Below are 19773 nucleotides of genomic sequence, written 5' to 3' on the forward strand. Positions count from 1 at the left end.
CCTCAGTGGGTGCACAGTCAGGGCACAGAAGTTTCTCTGGGCTAGTCATGGTGGGGGTAGGGATATCACAGACATTCTGGAAAAGGAAGCCCAGACCCCACCCATTGTGTGTGCTCTGACTTAGGCCACCAGAGAGCTTATGTCTTGGAGTCTTATACTGCAAAGGCCATGAGACAGGTCAGACTGCCTGAACCCAGAGGCCACAGTATGCTGTGCGGTGTGGGAATGGGCTGGCCACTGGCCCAACCTTTCCATCCTGGCCAGCCCTGCCCCCTTCGTGAGTACAAGACAGCCAGCACACGAGAATACACAGGGAGCTTTATTATACAAAATGGCAGGGTGGGGGGCGGCAAGCAGAGTGCAGGGGGGACGCAGCGTCAAGCATCCTGCATGGCCGTTATCAGCCCTTGACCTGCAGTTTCCCCTTGGATCTGGGGGGTGACCTGCCCTCTCTGCACAGGCTGTGCTTCAACCTCCTAACTTCCTAGAAGGCACTTGGCCTCTCCAGGGGTAAGTCCCTTTGGCCAATGATCAGGAGTTTCTTTCCTCCCCCAAGTAATGAGAAGCAGAGCTGGGTGGGGGGGGCGGGGGGAGGTGGTGGTGGTGGTCAGAGAGTGGAAGGGCAGAGAGGCTAAAGGATCCAGGAGCAAAAGGAGGTGGCAGCGGGTGGCGTCAAAGAGGCGAGGGTAGGTCATGCTGGCAACGGGAAGCAACTTCTTAGCCAGGGCCAGGGGGCGGGTGTCTGGCTGGAATCTCCCCTGGGTACATGGAGGGTGCCACCCAGCTGGACCTGCAGACCCAGGAAGCTGGAACATAGGCATGGGGTGCAGGGGGCATTAGGCTAGGGTCCAGGGAGGGGCCACAGACCTGCCTCCTGCAAGCCCACAGATCCTGCTCCCCGAGCCTCTCTCTGCTGGCCTCCCTGCCCTGCCCACACCCCCACTCCACCACAGGAGAAGATGTCCTGCCTCAGAGGCCTGCTTCCCAGTGTGAGCACTTGTGCCCTGGGTCAGGACCTCTGGCTGGAGACCTGACTCCAGGTGGAGGGAAGGCGGCCTGCCTGCCAAGCAGCCTGCCCATCCCGGGAGCTAGAACTGGGGTTCTCGTGGTTCCTGCAGTCCCGTCATCTAGAGGAGGCAGGTAGCTGAGAGCAAGTCTTAGGCAGGCTCCTTCCGCCCCCACCCCTCCAGCAGCTCTGTTCTTGCCTTGGCAGAGCCAGCCCCCACCAGCGGCAGCCCCCAGGACTCCCTCCTTCCCCAAACCAGACAGCCTCTGGCTCGGACAGATGCCATTTGTCAATGTCCTCGCAAACACGTGGTGCCCAGAAACCAGGGTGGGCGGCTTGGCCGGACCACCCCAGACAGGAGGTCTGCGGGAATATCCCATTTAGCATAGCTCAGCGAAAACTGCTCCCACCTTCCGGCCGATCTACCTCTGATGATGCAGCCTCAGCTTTCCCAAGCCTCTTGGCCGCCAACCCTCACCACTGGCTCGCAGCGGACGCGCCTGTGGTCGGGCCGGCGACAACGGGGCGCCCCTCATGTGTCTGTGGGCAGCTGCTCTTCCAGCCCTGGGCCAGGCCAGCAGCTGGCCAGGGGCATGCCTGTCACTTGGGGCTAACCCGCATCTCCCACCCCAGCCCACCCGGCGTTGTGGCCTGACCCAGGCTGTGCACTTGGGGCCTGCTTTGTTCTGGGACGGCATGGAGGACAGAGCCCTGGAGGCAGGTTCTCGCTCTGTCCTGGGAAGGACGCGGCCTCTGTGCCCTAATTTCTACACTAGGGTGATGGTGGGGCCACCCCAAAGTCCCCAAGGCGCAGTTGAGCTCAGGATGCCCCCAGCAGGTTCCGGGTGCCCAGGAAGCAGGATACTCAGGCCTCCACACCCCTGGCCCCAGGTCCTCCCTGGATCACGGGAGACACAAGCCTCCCACCTCAAGAGGGAGGAGAGCTGGCCTGACCGCTGTCCCTCCCACCCTAGGACACAGTCATGCTCATCTCAGCTGCATCGATGGCACCTGAGGTGTGTGGCCCAAGCCTCCAGGGAACCCCTGGACCCCCACCACCCCTGCTGCCCAAGCCAGGGAAGGACAACTTGCGTTTGCAGAAGCTCTTGAGGAAGGCAGCCCGGAAGAAGATGATGGGAGGCACGCACCTCACTCCACCCGGGGCCTTCCGCACCTCCCTGTCCCCCGTGAGTGAGGCCAGCCATGACCAGGAGGTCACAGCCCCGCACGCTGCTGAGGGCCTGCACCCCGCCGAAGCCCCACGCCTTCCTGAAGCCCCACGCCCCGCCGAGGCTCCCCGCACGGTGGCTGCCCTACCCCGCTCCCCGCACACCCCCATCACCCACCATGTGGCGTCAACCCTGCAGAAGTCCACATTCTCCATTGGCCTCACCCAGCGCAGGATTCTAGCTGCTCAATTCAAGGCCACGGGGCCCCAGGTTGTAGCCCCGGCCCCAGAACCTGCCCTGCCTCCCAGGGGCTTCGTCCCTGTCTCAGCCCCTGTGGCTGGGGGCACCCACATCACCCAGGTGCACATCCAGCTAGCACCGTCCCCACACAGTGGGACCCCTGAGCCCCCCAGGACAGCCCCAGAAGGGGGATCCAACAGCCAGGATGGAGATCCCACCCCAAGTCCCCCCAGGGCCCAGCCCCTGGTCCCAGTGGCTCACATCCGCCCGCTGCCCACCTCAGCCCAGGCTGCCAGTCCCTGGCCTGAGGAGCCCCCTGTACCACGGCCGCCACCTGGCTTCCAGGCCTTGGTGCCCAGAGAGGCTAGTGCCAGGGTTGTGGTGCCCATAGCCCCGACCTGCCGCTCGCTGGAGTCCTCACCGCACAGCCTGGCCCCCGTGGGCCCTAGCGGAGAGCACCTGGAGGAGCCCCTGATGGCTGGCCCTGCCACTGAGGCTGAGCAAGTGTCCAGCCCTGCCTGGGCCTCATCCCCTACCCCACCATCAGGCCCTCACCCATGCCCTGTCCCCAAAGTTGCGCCCAAGCCCCGGCTCAGTGGCTGGACGTGGCTCAAGAAGCAGCTGCTGGAGGAGGCCCCGGAGCCTCCAGGGCCGCGGCAGAGCCTGGAGCCAGAGGTGCCCGCCCCCACACAGCAGGAGGTGCCTGCCCCTGCCGTACCCCGGGCCCCCACCTCCCGGGCCTCCAGGATGTGGGATGCCGTGCTGTACCGCACGTCAGTGGCGGAGGCCCGAGGGCGCCTGGCGGGGCCCAGCGGTGGGGAGCACACCCCAGCCGGCCTCACCCGCCTGCCCTTCCTGTACCGGCCTCGCTTCAACGCCCGGAAGCTGCAGGAGGCCACCCGGCCCCCTCCCACAGTCCGCTCCATCCTGGAGCTGAACCCCCAGCCCAAGAACTTCAACCGCACAGCGACTGGCTGGAGGCTCCAGTGAAGTGGCCGGAATGGCCCCCAGGGCCCAGGACCATGGGATGGACAGAAGAGGGGCTGAAGCTCTAGCTGGGGGCCCACAGTTGCTGCATGAAGATGCACCAGGGTCCAAGGGGCATGGGGTGCAGGGCAGCCTGGGAAGGGCACATGGGGTGCTGAGGGAAGTCTGCGTGGTCAGGAGGGTGGTCAGGTGGACGGGGCAGAGAGGATGAGCTGGAGCCCCCGGGCTGCAGTGGTGTGAGGGGAACAGAGAAGGGATCTGCGTCGGGATGTAGGATGGGGGCCTTGGGATGAAAACTTTAGGTAAGATGGCAGAGGACTGCACCTATTGACGTAGCCCAGGCTCCTCAGGGGCCTGGGCCTCGCATTGTTCCTCCCTTTTGCTGTCACCTTTTGCTGTCAAAGGTTTGGGGGCAGATCTCTGCTTGCTGAGGCATGGGTGCGGTCAGGTTGGCTTGGCCATCGGCGTCAGGAGCAGTCAGCAGTTTTGCTGCCTGTGCTTCCTGATAGCAGAGCCAGACCCTGGGACTAGGGTGCAGCGGGGAGCCCTCAGCCAGCGTGGGACTTGGCACCAATACAAGTGCTCGGGGCAGGCAGGGAGGGGCTCATCAAGGGTGGAGGAGGGCCCAGCATGACCTCTCTCTCGGCCCACCTCTGCTTCCCCTACCTGGGCTGACAGCCTGAGAGGGCAGAACTCGAGGGATTCGCTGGTGGGACAGCGAGGGTCTCAGCACTGGCCATGCCCAGGCTTTGACAGCTGGATGAGGAGGGAGCCCTCAGTCCCAACCCTGTGGGAACAGCTTGGCCAAGCGGGACCGAGAAGGGGCTGTGGCTCTGGTGGGGAGAGTGGAGGGGCCCAGTCAGCAGTCAGCCAGGCTCTGGTGGGGGTCGTCAACCACAGGAGAGGGACACAGAGATACCAGAAAAAGCCTCTGCCACAGCTGCTTGAGAGTCAGGGTTTGGCAGGGAAAGATGGCAGGAGGACGGCTGCCCCACCCTGGGGTGTGATGGGTGCTGGAAATGGAGCCTGGGGCCCAGGTCACTAATAAATGTGTGTCTAACCATGGCAGGAGTGGCACTGCTCTGTCTGCAGCATAGGATGGGGAGGGCATCAGGACCTCTGAATCGCTCTCGGCTGGGACAGGGAGTAGGACCTAAGTTCCTGCCCCTCTACGGACCCCCAGCATATAGGTGGTCAGGGGGGCTCCATGCCACCTGCTTCCTTCAGTGCTAGCCCTGTGGTGGCTAGGCTGCCCCTCACTTCCCTCACGAGCCCTGCTGGGGCTTTTGGGGAGTCCCAGATGGGAGCCTTGAGCTTCCCTAGTAGAGCAGTGGCTGAGCCGGGCTGACTCTAGTGAAATGAGCAGAGAGTTTGAATCTGGTGTCAGGTGAGGGAGGCAGCCTCTGCACAGGACTGGGAGACTGAGCTGATATGGGTTCTGGCCAACTCGGAGTCCACCCTTGTAACCTGCAACAGGGCTCCAGGTGCCCTCCAGGCTGCCAAGTTCCCAGCACAGTGCACGCGTGTGCACCTCATCCCGCTCTGTGGGTTGCCGGGGACTCACCGAGATGGGAGGCCTAGGGAGCCGGGCCCCCTTCCACAAGCACCTTCTCATATTTCCCATGCCCGGTGGCCACAAACTTATACCTCTTCCCAGATGGGGTGCTCTGTTGGGAAAGGAGACCAAGAGTGAAGGTGAGAGCAGCAGAAAGGAGATGATGCTGCCTCCGCCTCTGGGAAGCCCTCCCAGATGCACAGAGGACAGTCCCTCTTTGACCTACCCTGCTGCACCCACCCTGCCTACAGCAACCACATTTAGGCTGTACCTTAATTGTTGATGAGGTCTTGGAGCCTCCCTTCTGCTCCCAGAGGCTTTTCTTGCTCATGTCTCCAGCCACAATATCCTGGGGGCAGCAGAAGGGTATGTCACAAGGGCAGACCCCTGGATCTCGGGGAGTAGAAGCCCTGGGCCCTTCTCTCCTGCCTTGCCTTACCTTACCTGGCCAGGGGGCCTGGGATCTGCCTACCTAAACTTTTTCTGTGCAATCCCAGTGGAAGAGGCAGGGAAAGGAATAAAGGTGCCATCCACCTCCACTCAGACAACACAGCCTTCTACACCAGCAAGGGTGAACCCAACCCTACTGCAATACCTCAGGGTTCTGTCTGCCCACATTCATCCCGGACAGTCCCACGCTTGTCTTAACAAGGAAACCTGACCTGCTACTAAACTCCTAGGTGCTGGCTCTGCAGCCCAGCCTTGCCCCTGGAGGGGACCTCACCTTGCAGGACGGAGTCTTGGCCGCAGACTGAGCCTGTACCTCACCCGTCTCCCACCGACTCTTGGTACTGGCCACGGCCATGCTGGGCAGCTCTATGGAGGCCTGGCGGGCTAGCTTGGGGGTCCGGCCAGCGGTCTGCAGAGGAGGAAAAGCATCAGGATTACCTTAGTGGACAGCCACCGTGGTCACATCAGAGGGTCACACTGGGCAACCCTCTGCTTTGTGTTTGTGTTTTCCCTGGGAGCCCTTTCCCAATTCAGCCCTAGAGTGGGGATCACTGGAAAGATGTGCCTTCCTCCATTCGATCCAATTGTGAGATACCTCCCTGTCCTCAAGAGCATCAGGGAGATGATGGTGCACAGGACAGATGTGGGTCTGCCTCCATGCTGCTCATGGGGTAGGGCTGAGGGACCATGGGATGGATGGAGGGACATTGAATGGATGGAGGCACAGTGGTTAAATTGCAGAGTATTGGTTGGATGGAGTAGCATTGATTAGATGGAGGAGTATTGGTTGTATAGAAAGGTGTTGATAGATGAAGGAATATTGATTGGATGGAGGGGTACTGATTATATGAGGGAGTATTTGTTAGATGGAGGGGCATTGATTGAATGGAGTAGTATTGGTTGGATAGAGCCATATTGGTTCAATGAAGGGGCATTGATTGCATGCAACGACATTGATCAGATAAAGGAGTATTGGTTGGATGGAGGGGCACTGGTAGGATGGAAAGGTACTGACTGGATGGAGGAGCAGTGAATGAATGAAGTATTGATTGGATGGGGAAGTATTGCTTGGATGGAGGAATATTGATAGGATACAGGAGCATTGATAGGATGGAGGAGTACTTGTTGGATGGAGAGGCATTAATTGGATGGAGGAATATTGGTTTGATAGAAGGATGTTGGTTGGATAGAGGAACATTGATTGCATGGAGGAGTACTGGTTGGATGGAGGAGTATTTGTTGGTTGAAGGGGGATTAATTGAAATCAGAAGTATTGGTTGAATAGAAGGGCATTGATTGGGTGAAGGAGTAATGTATGGATGGAGGGGCATTAATTGCACAGAAGAGCACTGATTAGACGGAGGAATACTGGTAAGATAGAGGAGTGCTTGTTGGATAAGTGAGTACTGTGTGGATGGAGGGGTACTGGGTAGATGGAGGGGCGCTGATTTACTAGAGGAGTATTGGTTGGATGGAAGGATACTGGTTAGATGGGGATGTCCTGATTAGATAAAGAAGTATTGGTTGAATAGAAGGGCATTGATTGGAAGCAGAGGCATTGATTGGGTGAAACTATTTTGGTTGGATGGAGGAAAACTGATAGGATAGAAGGCCATTGATTGGATGCAAGGCATTATTGGATGGAGGGGCATTGATTGGATGAAGTTGTTTTGGTTGGCTGGAGGGGAGTTGATTGAATGGAGGAGCACTGAATGAATAGGGGTATTGATTGGATGAAGGTGTATTGGTTGGATTGAAGGGAGTTGGTGGATGAAGGAATATTGGTTGGATGCAGGGACATTGACTGGATGGAGGAGTATTGGATGATTGGATGGAGAGGTACTGATTGAATGGAGGGGCTGGCATGTGGGATTGGCATTGGTTACATGGTGAGCCATTAATTGGATAGACGAGTATTGGTTGGATGGAGGGTATTGGTCAGATGGAGAAGCATTGATGGATGGAGGAGAATTGATTGGATGGGAGGGACATTGATTGGATGGAGGGGCATTGGCTGGATGCAGAGGCACTGATTGGATGGAGTAGTATTGGATGGATGGAGGAATCTTGATTGGATGGAGGGGCATTGATTGGATTAAGGAGTACTGGTTGGATAAAGGGGCACTGATTGACTGGAGGAATATTGGCTGGATAGAGGAGGATTGATAGGATGAAAGAGCATTGATTGGATGGTGGAGTATTGTTCCAATGGGGGCATTGATTGAATGGAGGAACACTGAATAATTGGAGGAGTGTTGCTTACAGGAGTATTGGTTGTATAAAGGAACATTAATTGGATGCAGGAACATTGATAGGATGGGAGATTATTGGTTGGATGGAGTAGCATTGATTGAAAGGAGGGGCATTGATTACATGGAGGGACATTGATTAGAGAGAGGGGCATTGATTGGGTAGAGGGGCACTGATTGGATAGAGAAGCATTGGTTGGATAGGGTGTTCATTGAATAAGGCGGCATTGATTGGATGGAAGGGCATTGGTTGGATTAAGGAATGGTGCCAGGATGCAGGAGGGACCTGACAGCAGAGGGGAGCCAGGTCATACCTCAATGGCCTGGGTATATTGTTCCAGCCACTGGTCAATCTTGGAGATGGGCAAGTCTGGCTGCGATTTCTTCACACTGTTACTGGAGGGTAGAAGATGTGTCAGGCCCCATGTCTCCCACAAGGCTTCTCCCAACCTGTCCAAGCCTCTCCCAGAGCCCCCCTCGGTCTCCAGATCTCTACCCTGTGACTCCCTTAAACCCCCTCTTGGGGAAACCTAAGATCTGAGCCCAGAAAGCAGACAGACAGACAGACAGACCTCTTCTCTATGGAGCGGTTTAGGGACTCGGTCCTGTCGATGAGCTGCAGAGGGTGGAGAGAGACACAGGCCTGCAGCAGCCGAGGTAAAGCCCACCCTCCATCTCCCCAGCTACTCCATCCACTAATCCAACCCCCAACCCTTGTATCACGGGGCTTTGCTGAGCACCGGGCAATGGTGGGATAGCAGACGAAAGCCAGGCCTGGGCCTGGTCTTCCTGTGGCTGGCATGTGGGATTGGCCTTTTGGGTATGAGTCCGGGAGAGGGGAGAAGATGGCAGGCTTTGCAGCTTGACCTACTTTGGTGGTAGGGCTCAGGGGAGGCGAGCTCTGTTCGATGGTCCCCTCCAAGACCAAGGGGCTGGGTGTCCTAGGCTGCTGACATTTCTGGTGCTAGAAAAAAAAAAAAAACAAAAACAGACATCCCAGGTGACCCCCTGCTTGTACTCCTCCTGCCCTGCCCAGCAGCTGTGGGAAAAAATGCTGCCCCTCCCTGAGCCCCAGGTTCTCTGTGGCCCTGACGTGCTCCAGTTCTGGAGCTGGTCGGGAGGGACTGAGGAGTCTGGGGAAATGACTCCGGATCTTGCAAGAGGATCACTGAGCCTCGCCCTCTCTGAGAATGTGGGCCCAGAAGGGGCTGCAAGGTCTAGGGGTGTGGGGGGCTGACCCACTCTGGGCTAGACCCACAGGGCCCACAGAGTAATGCAGACAGCAAAGGCAGACTCATCCCTGGGGTGGGGGTACACCCAGACCCTCTGAGGTGGAGCCATCACCTCCTCCTGTTCCTCCTCAGCCCCTGCAGCCCCCAGGTTGTCCTGGACAGTGTCCTCTGGGTCTGGCCCCTCCTTGCTCAGACTCAACTCCTCCAGGTGGACTTCGTCACTGTTCTCCTTTTCGCAGGCATGCAGGCTGGGCCTGTGGGTGGAAAGGGAGGCAAAGCTGTTCTAGGGCCATTGGATTGCTTGGTTGACCCCTTCCTTTTTCCAAGCCTCAGTTTCCCCATCTGCAAAGTGAAGGTAGTCAGGCTACTTGAGTGCCAAAGGATCTGAGACCCAAGCCCACTGGGAGAGAAGGTCCAGTGGCCTCAGAGCCAGCGCAGTCTTCTTGGGCCCCTGTGTCAGGGCCTGAGGCCCTTGGGGAACTGCCCAGTCCCAGCCAGGCAGGGCTCTACAGACTGAGGGTCCCTCAGGCACTGAGGCTGGGTTCAACCCCCAGCTTTCTGGCTGGGCCTCAGCTTGGCAGCTGCTCGCCCACCCAGTTGGTCTGGCGGGGTCCCCGCAGGGCCAGGCTGCCGGGGCCACCACTCCTGCTCTGCTCCCTGTGGGGGCCCTTGGGTGTTTGGGGGACTGGAGGCTGGGTCATTTGGAGGGCTAGGCAGGGGTAGGGGCCAGGTCACTGAGGAGCAGGGCCAAGGGGCTGCCGGCTGCGGGGGAAGGGAGGCCAGCCAGCTGGCAGCTTCCAGCGGCTCTGCATTTGAGCAGGACTGAACCTGGAGAAGAAGATGGGAAATTCTCGAATTTTCCATGATTTCAGGCCCCTGGGTGTGCGTGCCAGCCAAGACCCAGACCCACCCGCCCAAAGTGGGCAGGGGTCTGAGCCAGCAGCAGCCACACAGAGGGGCCATTCAGGAGCAGGTCTGTGCAGCCAGGCAGGTGCAGAGGGTGGGGTGGCAGCCGCAGAGCTGGGCTCCACGGAAGAGTCAAAGCGCCCCCTGCTGGTGGAAGCAGCCTTGCCCGCCTAGGCCTGAGGCTAGGGAGAAGGGAGCTGCCCCATCTCAGAAAAGTAAGGCCGCTGACTCCCAAGCGCGTAGGGGGAGACTGAGGCCTGGGGAGGGGGGCAGTGGGCACTGCGCCAGGCCAGGACCAGTGGCTCTTGGGGAGTGGGAGCCTGGTTGTAGGAGGACAAGGGAGCGTCGCTCAGCAACACTGGTCCCTAGAGCTCCAGGCTGGTTTAGGGCCTCAGAGGGGCCAGGAAGAACCCTGACCAGGGAGAACTGTCAGCCCAGCCATGAGCTCTGGTTCCACTCAAGGCAAGGGGGTCCTGAGCAGGGATGGGGTCCCAGATGGCCCGGGGTGGGGTCAGCCCCATCATGGCCACAGATGACAGAGCAGCAAGGACTCTGAGCAGGGGTAGTGAGGTGGGGCTCGGGAGCAGCCCCTGTTGGGCCTGTTGGGGTTGAGACAGGCACACACATCCCCACATCTGGAAAGTGCGTCCTCCCAGCCGACTCTCCGGCGTGCACATCTGGAAATACCTGCTCCCCTCCGTGGGAATGGAGATCAGCCAGCCCCAAGGGAGGAAGGGGCGGCGGCGGGCTCTCAGCCTCCATTACGGAAGCGGCCGCAGCTGTGTGCTGATGTGGCAGCACCCGGCCCGGCCTCGCAGCTGGCTGGATGGGGCCCAGGGGCCCTGGGGAGCCCCAGAATGAGATTTCCTCGCGGCCCCTTGCCGGCCACCATGCTGTCTCGCCCTCTTCCTCCCTTCCCTCCTTTCTCCCCCTTTCCTGGCCATGGGGGCATTTCAGGGGCTGCTTGGAAAGGGGAGGATGGGGTGGCTGCTCAGGCGCAGGTTGAGGGCCTGAAGGGAGCTCCGCTGTGCCCCACTCTGCCCAGCGCCTGCCCTTGAGGCTCGAAGGTCCAGAGGGAGCCCCACTCTGCCCAGCGCCCGCCCTCGAGGCCCTCACTCACCTGTCCTCTTGCTCCCCCTCAGGACTCCTGCAGCGGGGGGGCTCTCCGCTGTCCGAGGCACCCTGCGTCTCCTCGTGCTGCTGCCGCTGCTCTGGCCTCTGGGACCAGTCGCCAAAGCCCTCGTCCTCATCCAGTTCAGGGGCCTCCGAGGGCTTCAGGCTGAGGCTGAGGGTAGCAGCGGGGAGCTTAGGACTGGGGGGCTGCTGCCTCCTCTGCCCAGGACCCACACACCTCACGGTGCCCGCTCAGGCCCTGGGCTCTAAGTGTGGGAGACCCTGTCTGCCACAGAGCTGGCTCTGGGCTGTGTCTCCTGTGGTCAGAATCCCTGAGGGCAGGGCTGTGCCTCCCCCGTCAGTTCTGGGGCAGCCTGAGAACTGTGCTTCCTCTGTCAGTCCAGGACTCCTTGAGGCTCAGCAGGGCTATGCCTCCTCCATCAGTCTGGGGCTACCTGAGGGCAGGGCTATGCCTCCCCCATCAGTCTGGGGCTCCCTGAGGGTAAGGCTGTGCCTCTTCCATCAGTGTAGGGCTCCCTGAGGGCAGGGCTGTGCCTCCCCCGTCACCCTGGGACTCGCTGGGGCAGGGCTGTGCCTCCCCCGTCACTCTGGGACTCACTAGGGCAGGGCTAGGCCTCCCCCATCAGCCTGTGGCTCCCTAAGAGCAGGGCTGTGCTTCCCCCATCAGTCTGGGGCTCCCTAGGGCAGGGCTGTGCCTCCCCCATCATCTCGGGGCTCCCCAAGTGCTGCCCTGGTCCCCACATGAGGACCCTACATGAGGTCCTCCTAAGCCCTGAATTCTCAGGCCTCCCATGTGGCACGGGGAGCCCCTGGATAGCTGGGGCCCTTGGTGGGGGTGGCCAAGGGCCTGACTGTGGTGACCGCTGAACCCCACTCTGCCCAAGGCTGCTGACTTGGAGAAAATGGAACAAAAGAGGCCAGGAGGAAGGGAAGCATTATTGGAAAAACAGCCCAGCCCAGCCGCGGAGGCCTCCTGGGCCCAAGGAGGAAGCCAGCCAGCCTGGCCGCCAAGTTGGACGTGGCTCTGTGAGTCACTGGCGGGGGAGTTCGGTGGGGAGCTCGGGCCAGGCTGCGTGGCTGGGGTCAGAGGCGGTCCGAGCAAGGGCCAGGGCACGGGCACAGAGCCTGGGTCAGCGCCCACGAGGCAGCCAGGTATTGGCAGACCCTCATCCAGGGCTGTGGCCACCCTCGCCCCCAGGAGCACTCACCCACTCCCGCGCCTGCTCCTGGGGGCCTTTCCTCGCTCTCATCCCGCACTGGAACCCCCAAGCCCAGGCCCTTGACCTCCCCCTCTGCCCACGCCCCAGGGTACACGGATAGGGGCTAGAGCCCAGGCATGTGGTAGGGGGCTGCTCACAGCATCTCCTGCTCCGGCCTCTTGGGGACATGGTCGCCTCCGTCCTCGTCCTGGGCCGGAAGCTGCCTGTCTCTCTCATGCTGGCATTGCTCGCGGACGGCCTCCTCCTCGTCCTCCACGCTCCACTGAGCAGTGGGCCTGGTGGGGGACACAGAGGGAGAGTCACGCCACAGCCGACACAGGTGCTGTTTTGCACCCATTCCTCCCATCTACACAGGCCTTGCTGGGGCCACGCGGTGCAGGCAGCCCTGTCCACGAGGGCAGTCCCAGGCCCGCCCTCAGGCCTCACCTCGTCCATCTTTAAAGAGAGGCTACCCACGTGCTCTTGAGGTGCCCTCTGGCCCAGGCGAGGGTCCTGGGGCCCTGTGAGGATCTGGGCACACCTGTGCCCTGTGGGGATGAGGGTGGGACTCCAAGGCCCATTCAAGCCTGAAGAAACTCAAGAACAGGACAAAAGACCCTCTATGGTCCGGGTCCTGCAGACACCACTGCCTCAGCTGTCACGGCCCTGCCTCCCATCACCCTCCTAGAGCCTGAGAGGGGGGTCCAGGGTCTCTACGCTCCTACAGGGCTTATTATCCCAGACCCAGGGAGGGAGCCCAGGCCAGAGCAGGGAGCGGGGCTGGGGTCTCCCCACCGGGGTCTCAGTTCTTCCTGGCCAGTGGCCGCTGCCTGACCCTGCAGCCTGATCCCCACTGGGCCCCAGTCCCCTGGCCAGACAGCCCTGCCAGCACGTGATCTAATCTCTCCTAGGTCTCCCCTAAGCCTCTCAGACAAAAGCCAGGCCCTTCCACAGGCCCGAGTTCAAGGCCCACTCCCCCCACCGAAGCCACAGGGGACTCCAGCCACGCAAACCCAGCCGCCTGTGCACCCCGCCCCCCACGCCCCCGAATCCGCCTGCCTGTCCTGCTCCTCAGAAGTGCCTTCAACTCCAGGCCCCCGAGGAAGCCACTTAATTCCCCACACCTGGCTCCCATCATCTGGGCAGATGAGGCCCAGCTTCCCGCTTCTGCCGGCCTCCGCGTGGCTGGGGGCTGCTGGGCCTCGTTCCACCTGGGGAGGCAGAGCCTGGGGCGCAGGGGCCCTCGTGCTCACTCACGCCCCCACTCACACCCCAGCCCCTCCAAATGGAGGGCGGTGCAGAGCTAGGGCAGAGTGTTGAGGAGGTGGAGGGGTTCCACGGAGGGGAAGCCTGGCCATGTTGCTCCCGGTGTTCCCATGTCCCAGCCCCTCCATGTGAGCAAGGTCTCAGCTGGGGTGTGTGTCCCTGGGCCTGGGGCATGAGATGGAGCCCAAGCTCCTCCTTGGACCTGGGCTTCCAATGGGTCCAGGGCCCTCACTCCATCTCCACAGACCCCCTCCACCAAGCCATAGAGGAGGCGGGGCTTGGAAGCACACACTGGCACAGAGACCCCAGAAGCTCATGTGCACACGTTTCCTCAGGTCCACCCGTATGGGCAAAGAGTCCGGGCCCCAACAGCCCCACAAAGGCCCTCACTCTGCTCACAGCTCATGCACAACACAGGGAGTACGGCCGGGCGCGGGACTCCCTAGGCCTGGGGCACACGCAGGTGCGCACCCAACTCACACACGTTCTCCACGAGCCCAAGCTCCAGCCACACAGGCACACATGCCCGCACCCCATGCACACACAAGTATGCACGTGCTCACACACGGGAACTCTTGACATCCACGTGCATGTGCAGACAGGCTTGGGAACAAGGGGACCACGTCCCCCTCCAGGGATCCCTTCAGGGTGCCGCAGCCTCACTTTAGTGAGGCAAACATTGACTGTTTGCCTTGCCATTGCCCCGACAACGGCGGTGCCGGCCCTGGCACGAGGCCCAGGTGTGTACTCTGGGAACATCATCTCTGCAGAGCTGGGCCCCTGGAGGATCACTCTGATTGAGCTCTCCCTGGCTAGGGGCCTGGGGGACAGAGTGGGGGTGCAGAGTAAACATCTCCTGGTGTCTCCCCTAAAACCCAGTGCTGGGGAGAAGCCCCACCGGCCCCTGGCCTCTGACCCAGCAGAGCTGAGGACGTGGAGGCCTCTGGGCCCCTTCTCCGTCTCCTCCCTTTCCCCTACCCCAGGATATGAGTCATGCGGGCCCCCTCCCCATGACCTCACCCCCTCACTATTCCACAGCTGGGCTCCGTTCTGGGAACTGAAAGGGGGGCAGCTCTCCTGGGGTGGGGTGGGGGCCTCTGGCCTGGGAAAGGCGCCCCCCGGCCAGCGGCCCAGGCCCCTTGGCATGCACCGCGGAGCTGTCAGGACTCTGGGATGGCCGACCCCGCCCGTGGCCCTGGCTCAGCCCCGTGCAGCTGCGAGGGATTTGGTGTTCCTGCGCAAATGCAATTAGGCGATTTCCTGTGTCTGTTCTGGCTCCGAAGCCCAAGGTTCAGCCCAAGGGGCCAGGCGGTGGAGGGGCTCCATCCACCTCCCACCCCAGCACACCCCCGCACCCTCGCAGTCCCAGGCTCCACTTCGGGTCCTGGCCCCCAGCCAGGGACACCAGTATGCACAGAACCCTGACGGCTGCTTCATTCTGAGTGGAGCTCCCCAAGCTCAGGTCTGTTCCTGCCGGCCTCATCCACTGCCAACCACCCCCGACTCGGGACACTGGCCCTTCTGCTCCTTCCTCCACAGACCCCCCCACCTCTACCTCCCAGTCCCCACTGAGGGCCTGACAACGCCCATCCTCAGCCCAGCACTCCCAGCTACCCACCGCCATCCTCCCCCAGCAGACACTTCCAGAATGGGTGTCCGGCTCGGTCCCCGTCCCGACTCTGCCCCCTGCAGGCAGCTCCTGTGGCTGCCCCACCCAGCTGTCCTGAGCCCAGAGGTCGGCTGGAGAGGGTCGGTCCTCTCTGGGGTCCTGGGGAGTGAGGAGGCTCTGGTGAAGAGCACGGGCTGCAGGGAGGATGTCAAGGGGAGGGGGAGCTTCTCCTCCAGGCCTGACCACAGGTCCCCTGGACGCCACAGGGAGCTGGCAAGAGGCCTGGGGAATTGGGCTGGGCCTCCCACCAGGGTGGTTCGGGGCTCCCTGCACAGCACTGAGGTCTCTGGTCCCCTCATGAGCCCAGCCTCCCCTGGGGTCATAGACTTGACCCCTCAAGTCACTGCAGAGCCCAAGAGTGGAGAGACACAGCACCGTGTGCCAGGAAAAGGTGCCCACAGGGGCCCTCCGTGGCTGGGGCTTCCAGAGGGTAGTGAGACAGCAACCCCGCTCCCCGCCAGCCGCCCGCCACAGCGTTCATGATACAGCTTCGGAGTCTGGGTCGGGGTCTATCTGGGAAGCCAGGGCAAAGGCGGTGGCAGCTGGCAGCACCCACACCCACAGCTGGGGCACTGCTTACATGAGCCCCCATCAGCGGGCCCCTTGGTTGTGCCACACGCAGGGGTCCTGCCCCAGGGAGGAGGTAGTCCAGGGAGGGGCTCGAGGGTGTGGCACAGGCCAGCTGTCACTCCTCCCTGGAGAGGCAGCTGGGGACGCAGCTGGGAGAGCCAGGAGCAGAGACAGCCCGGGGCCAGTAGGTGGGTGACAGGTGGGACAGCGGGAGGGGCACGCGCCGGCCGCCTGGGGCTGGGGTGTAGAGACGGGAACCTGCCCCCCAACGCCTGGTGCTGGCCCAGCCTCCCCCCGGGGCCTCTAGCACCTTCCCAGTTATGTCTGCACCCTTCTGGGCATGGCGGGGGAGGGTGGGGGTCAACCCCTTTCCTTGTAGTCCCATGCCAGTGGGCAAGGGAGACGCCCCAGTGAGCAGGACCCTAGCCTCTCTGCCTGGGGAGGCCAGGTGATGAGCCGCCCGGAGCGGGAGGAGGCCTTGAACTTGGGTCTGAAAGATGAGCAGGGGTTTGCTGGGCCGGGTGCAGGCAAGAGCTAATGCAGGAAGGCAGAGAGCAGGAGTGCTTAGAGGGAGTGGCTCTGTGTGGCCGGAGCCAGATGGGTGACCCTCACTCAGGAGGAAGCACTGGGACCCTCTCTGCACGCGCTGGGTCCCCTGCCTTCCGCTAGGATCCCCACACCCAGGTCCTTCTGGGCCTCTGCTGCACAGATCAGGTCTGGAAGTCTCCCTGGAGGAGGCGGCGCCTGGACTTGGACATCGGCCTGCAGAGCTGGCTTCCCTCACAACCCTGGGAAGACAGAACTCAGTGGGTTGATGTAGGGGAGGGCGGAGCCTCCCTCCAAGGCACCAGCCCAGTGCTGGGGGCGACATAGAGAGCCAGAAGCCGGCGGGGGCGGGAGGCTCTGCCCCCCATGGGCTCTACATGCCGAAGCCCCCATGGCCAAGCTGGGACCCAGGGTCAGCCCAGGGAGGCCTCGAGAATGGAGACTGTGGGCCCCACCCCATCACACAGGGAGGAGGTGCTGTGCCCGCTCGGGGTGGCAGCTGCCCTTCTCTGGGCCCTTTGGGTGGGAAGAGGCTTGGTGAAGTAGAAAGCCCAGCCCCAGCTGGCAGCGTTGCCTTCTCACAGCGGCAGCCCTTTGTAACCTGGGGGGGGGGGGTCCCTGCCGGGCCTCTCCTTGTTTTCTCACCATGGGGCAGCATTTGGGGGCCTCTTGAGGGACCCCCTAGATGCTTCTACTCAGAGTCCCCAAAGCCAAGGAGCCTCCACTCCTCCGTCTGCAGCCTCCCCTGCCAGTTCTCGCTATCCAGGGTTTAGTGGCCTGGGGGCTGACGGAGGGGGTCGCCTCTGCCAAGGCCCCTCCCGGCGCCTCCCTGGCTCATCCAGCCCACCTCTCTCCCATGCTGGCTCAGGCAAAGTGCTCTGGTCACCAGGAACCCTTCCTGACCAGCCCCGGCCCCTTCTTGGCCTTCGCCTCACCTGGCCTCCCCTGCAGCCCTGGCCTGGGTGCCAGGCCTGCTGGGTCCAGAGCCCACCCCGCCCCGAACAACCCCGAGCCTCAGCCACCCTCAGTTCTCACCCATTTCACAGCTGGGGACTGGAGCCTGGGCCTGAGGTCTCGCCCCCGGGAAGGGGTATCGGGAGACCAGATCCTCACCCGGACACTGCCCCCACTGTCCCCAGCCTCCCTCCTCTGCAGGGCTCCCTGCTCTTCTGGCTGCCACCCTGATGGCTACTTCCTGCCCCACAACCACCAGGCTAGCCCAGACTCGGTTCTGACTTTTTCTTCTCAGCCTGCCTGGGATGGCCCAGGGCATGATTCTTCCACAGCCATAGCCTCGGTCCAGTTCCTCCCTCCTCCCTCCTCCCTCCATTCTTCTGCTCCTTCCCTCCTTCTCTTCCTCCCTTCTCCATCCTCCCTTCTTCCTCCCTCTTCCCTCCTCCCTCTATCCTTCCCTCCTTTCCTCCCCTCATTCCCTCCCCTCCTTCCTCCCTCCCTCCCTCCATCTTTCCTTAGCCAGCAGTTTATTTTGTCAGGTGTTAGGGACCCAAAGACGGAGAAGTGAGCTCTCCTCCCTGCCCTTACAAATCTTAGCAGTTGCCAAGAAACCAGCGCTGACCCATGATGTGGATCAAGAAGCACAGAGGGGAGCTGGCAGGAAGTCTCTCAAAGGAGGGGCTCTTGTGCCTGCTCTGAGCCTTGAGGTCGCTGCAGTGGGCAGGGTCCTGGCAGGGAGGAAGGGGTGCAGTGGCCATGCGTATGTCTAGCGGTCCCCAGGGAGGCACAGCCAAGGGGAGACAGAGCCAGCCCCCACCCACACAGCCCTCCCCTCTCCCCATCCTCCCTGTATCCCAGACGCCAGCCCCCACCTCCTGATGACCTGAGGCTTGTCCGTGTCTCTGCCCCCTGCCTCCACCTCTCCCTGCCTCCACCTCTCCCTGCCTCCACCTCTCCCTGCCTCCACCTCTCCCTGCCTCCACCTCTCCCTGCCTCCACGTCTCCCTGCCTCCACGTCTCCCTGCCTCCACCTCTCCCTGCCTCCACCTCTCCCTGCCTCCACCTCTCCCTGCCTCCACCTCTGGGGAGAGGCGCACAGGGAGGGGTCTGTTCCTCTGGGTTCCTTACCCACCCAATCCAAACCTACTTCCCCCTATCCCCCCACCCCCCACCACTGGGACTGCTGTCCAACTTGGGTGGGATGGGGTCGCCTCCTCCGTTGCTGAAGCCCCCTAAGCTTCATGACCCACCCAGTGCTGCATGAGGGCCCTGAGCTCCTGCCTCAACTTCGCCCCAGAGTGGTGATGCCAGGACTAGGCTGAGTGCGGGCCAGGGTGACTGCAGCCCAGGCCTGCCCGCCACACACCCCCCATCCCAAAGGTGCCCACACCAGCCGGACAGACCCCAACTCTACCAGCACGCGCCAGAGTGACTGCAGCCCAGGCCTGCCCGCCACACACACCCCCTCCCAAAAGTGCCCACACCAGCCGGAGAGACCCCAACTCTACCAGCGTGCACCAGAGTGACTGCAGCTCAGGCCTGCCTGCCACGCACACTGTGTCCCTAAGGTGCCAAGCCAGCCAGACAGACCCCAACTCTACCAGCACGTGCCAGGATGACTGCAGCCCAGGCCTGCCCGCCACACACACCCCCTCCCAAAAGTGACCACACCAGCCGGAGAGACCCCAACTCTACCAGCGTGCGCCAGAGTGACTGCAGCTCAGGCCTGCCCGCCACGCACACTGTGTCCCAAAGGTGCCCACTCCAGCCAGACAGGCCCCAACTCTACCAGCGTGCGCCAGGGTAACTGCAGCCCAGGCCTGCCCGCCACACACACTGTGTCCCTAAGGTGCCAAGCCAGCCGGACAGACCCCAACTCTACCAGCACGTGCCAGGATGACTGCAGCCCAGGCCTGCCTGCCACACACACCCCATCCCAAAGGTGCCCACGCCAGCCGGACAGACCTCAACTCTACCAGCGAGTGCCAGGGTGACTGCAGCCCAGGCCTGCCCGCCACACACACCCCGTCCCAAAGGTGCCCACGCCAGCTGGACAGACCCCAACTCTACCAGCGCGGGCCGGGGTGACTGCAGCCCAGGCCTGCCCACCAACCACAGACACCCAGTCCCAAAGGTGCCCACGCCAGCTGGACAGACTCCAACTCTACCAGCGTGGGCCGGGGTGACTGCAGCCCAGGCCTGCCCGCCACAAACACCCAGTCCCAAAGGTGCCCAAGCCAGCTGGACAGACCCTGAAGTCTACCCAGACACCCAACAGGAGGGGTGCCCATGCAGCGGCAGACAGCGCTGACCAAAGGGCATCTATGACCCTGGAAGCCTCATGGTGTGGCCTCCGCAGAGCCGCAAGCCTTGGCCCCCTGCTGAGACTGGAAAATGGAGCCTTGTTTCCCCCAACCCCTCTACCCCTGGCTTCCCACTGGTCCTCAGAGGCTGGGTCAGGGACCATCCTCAGAGCAGCGTCCAGAACCGGCTTGATGTCCCGCTGACCAGCCCATCACCTCCCTTGTGCTGGGTGCCCTACCTTTTTTGATGCGCTCCGTGGTCAGCCCTGTGCCGGCAGCACCCTTGTCCCGCTCTGCAGCTGTTTCACATCTCTGCCCCCATCTGCCGCAACCAGCCT

General features: G+C 62.0%; 1 protein-coding gene across 3 annotated transcripts in view; it reads right to left on the reverse strand.

Moving 5' to 3' along the window:
- Positions 1-301: 301 nt before the first annotated feature.
- Positions 302-19773, reverse strand: part of LSP1 (lymphocyte specific protein 1) — a 38528-nt gene continuing 19056 nt past the window's right edge. For all 3 annotated transcript variants that reach the window (XM_030811498.1, XM_030811500.1, XM_030811499.1), the window contains exons 2-11: positions 12286-12423; positions 10915-11079; positions 9001-9142; positions 8528-8620; positions 8229-8272; positions 7971-8052; positions 5682-5816; positions 5229-5306; positions 4967-5069; positions 302-806 (exon numbers count right to left, since the gene is read on the reverse strand). In XM_030811498.1, the coding sequence (XP_030667358.1) occupies positions 4980-5069; positions 5229-5306; positions 5682-5816; positions 7971-8052; positions 8229-8272; positions 8528-8620; positions 9001-9142; positions 10915-11079; positions 12286-12423 (967 nt within the window). In that variant the 3' untranslated portion in view covers positions 302-806; positions 4967-4979. The remainder of the gene's footprint in view (positions 807-4966; positions 5070-5228; positions 5307-5681; positions 5817-7970; positions 8053-8228; positions 8273-8527; positions 8621-9000; positions 9143-10914; positions 11080-12285; positions 12424-19773) is intronic.

This window comes from Nomascus leucogenys, chromosome 4 (genome assembly GCF_006542625.1).
Source record: "Nomascus leucogenys isolate Asia chromosome 4, Asia_NLE_v1, whole genome shotgun sequence".
NCBI lineage: Eukaryota > Metazoa > Chordata > Mammalia > Primates > Hylobatidae > Nomascus > Nomascus leucogenys.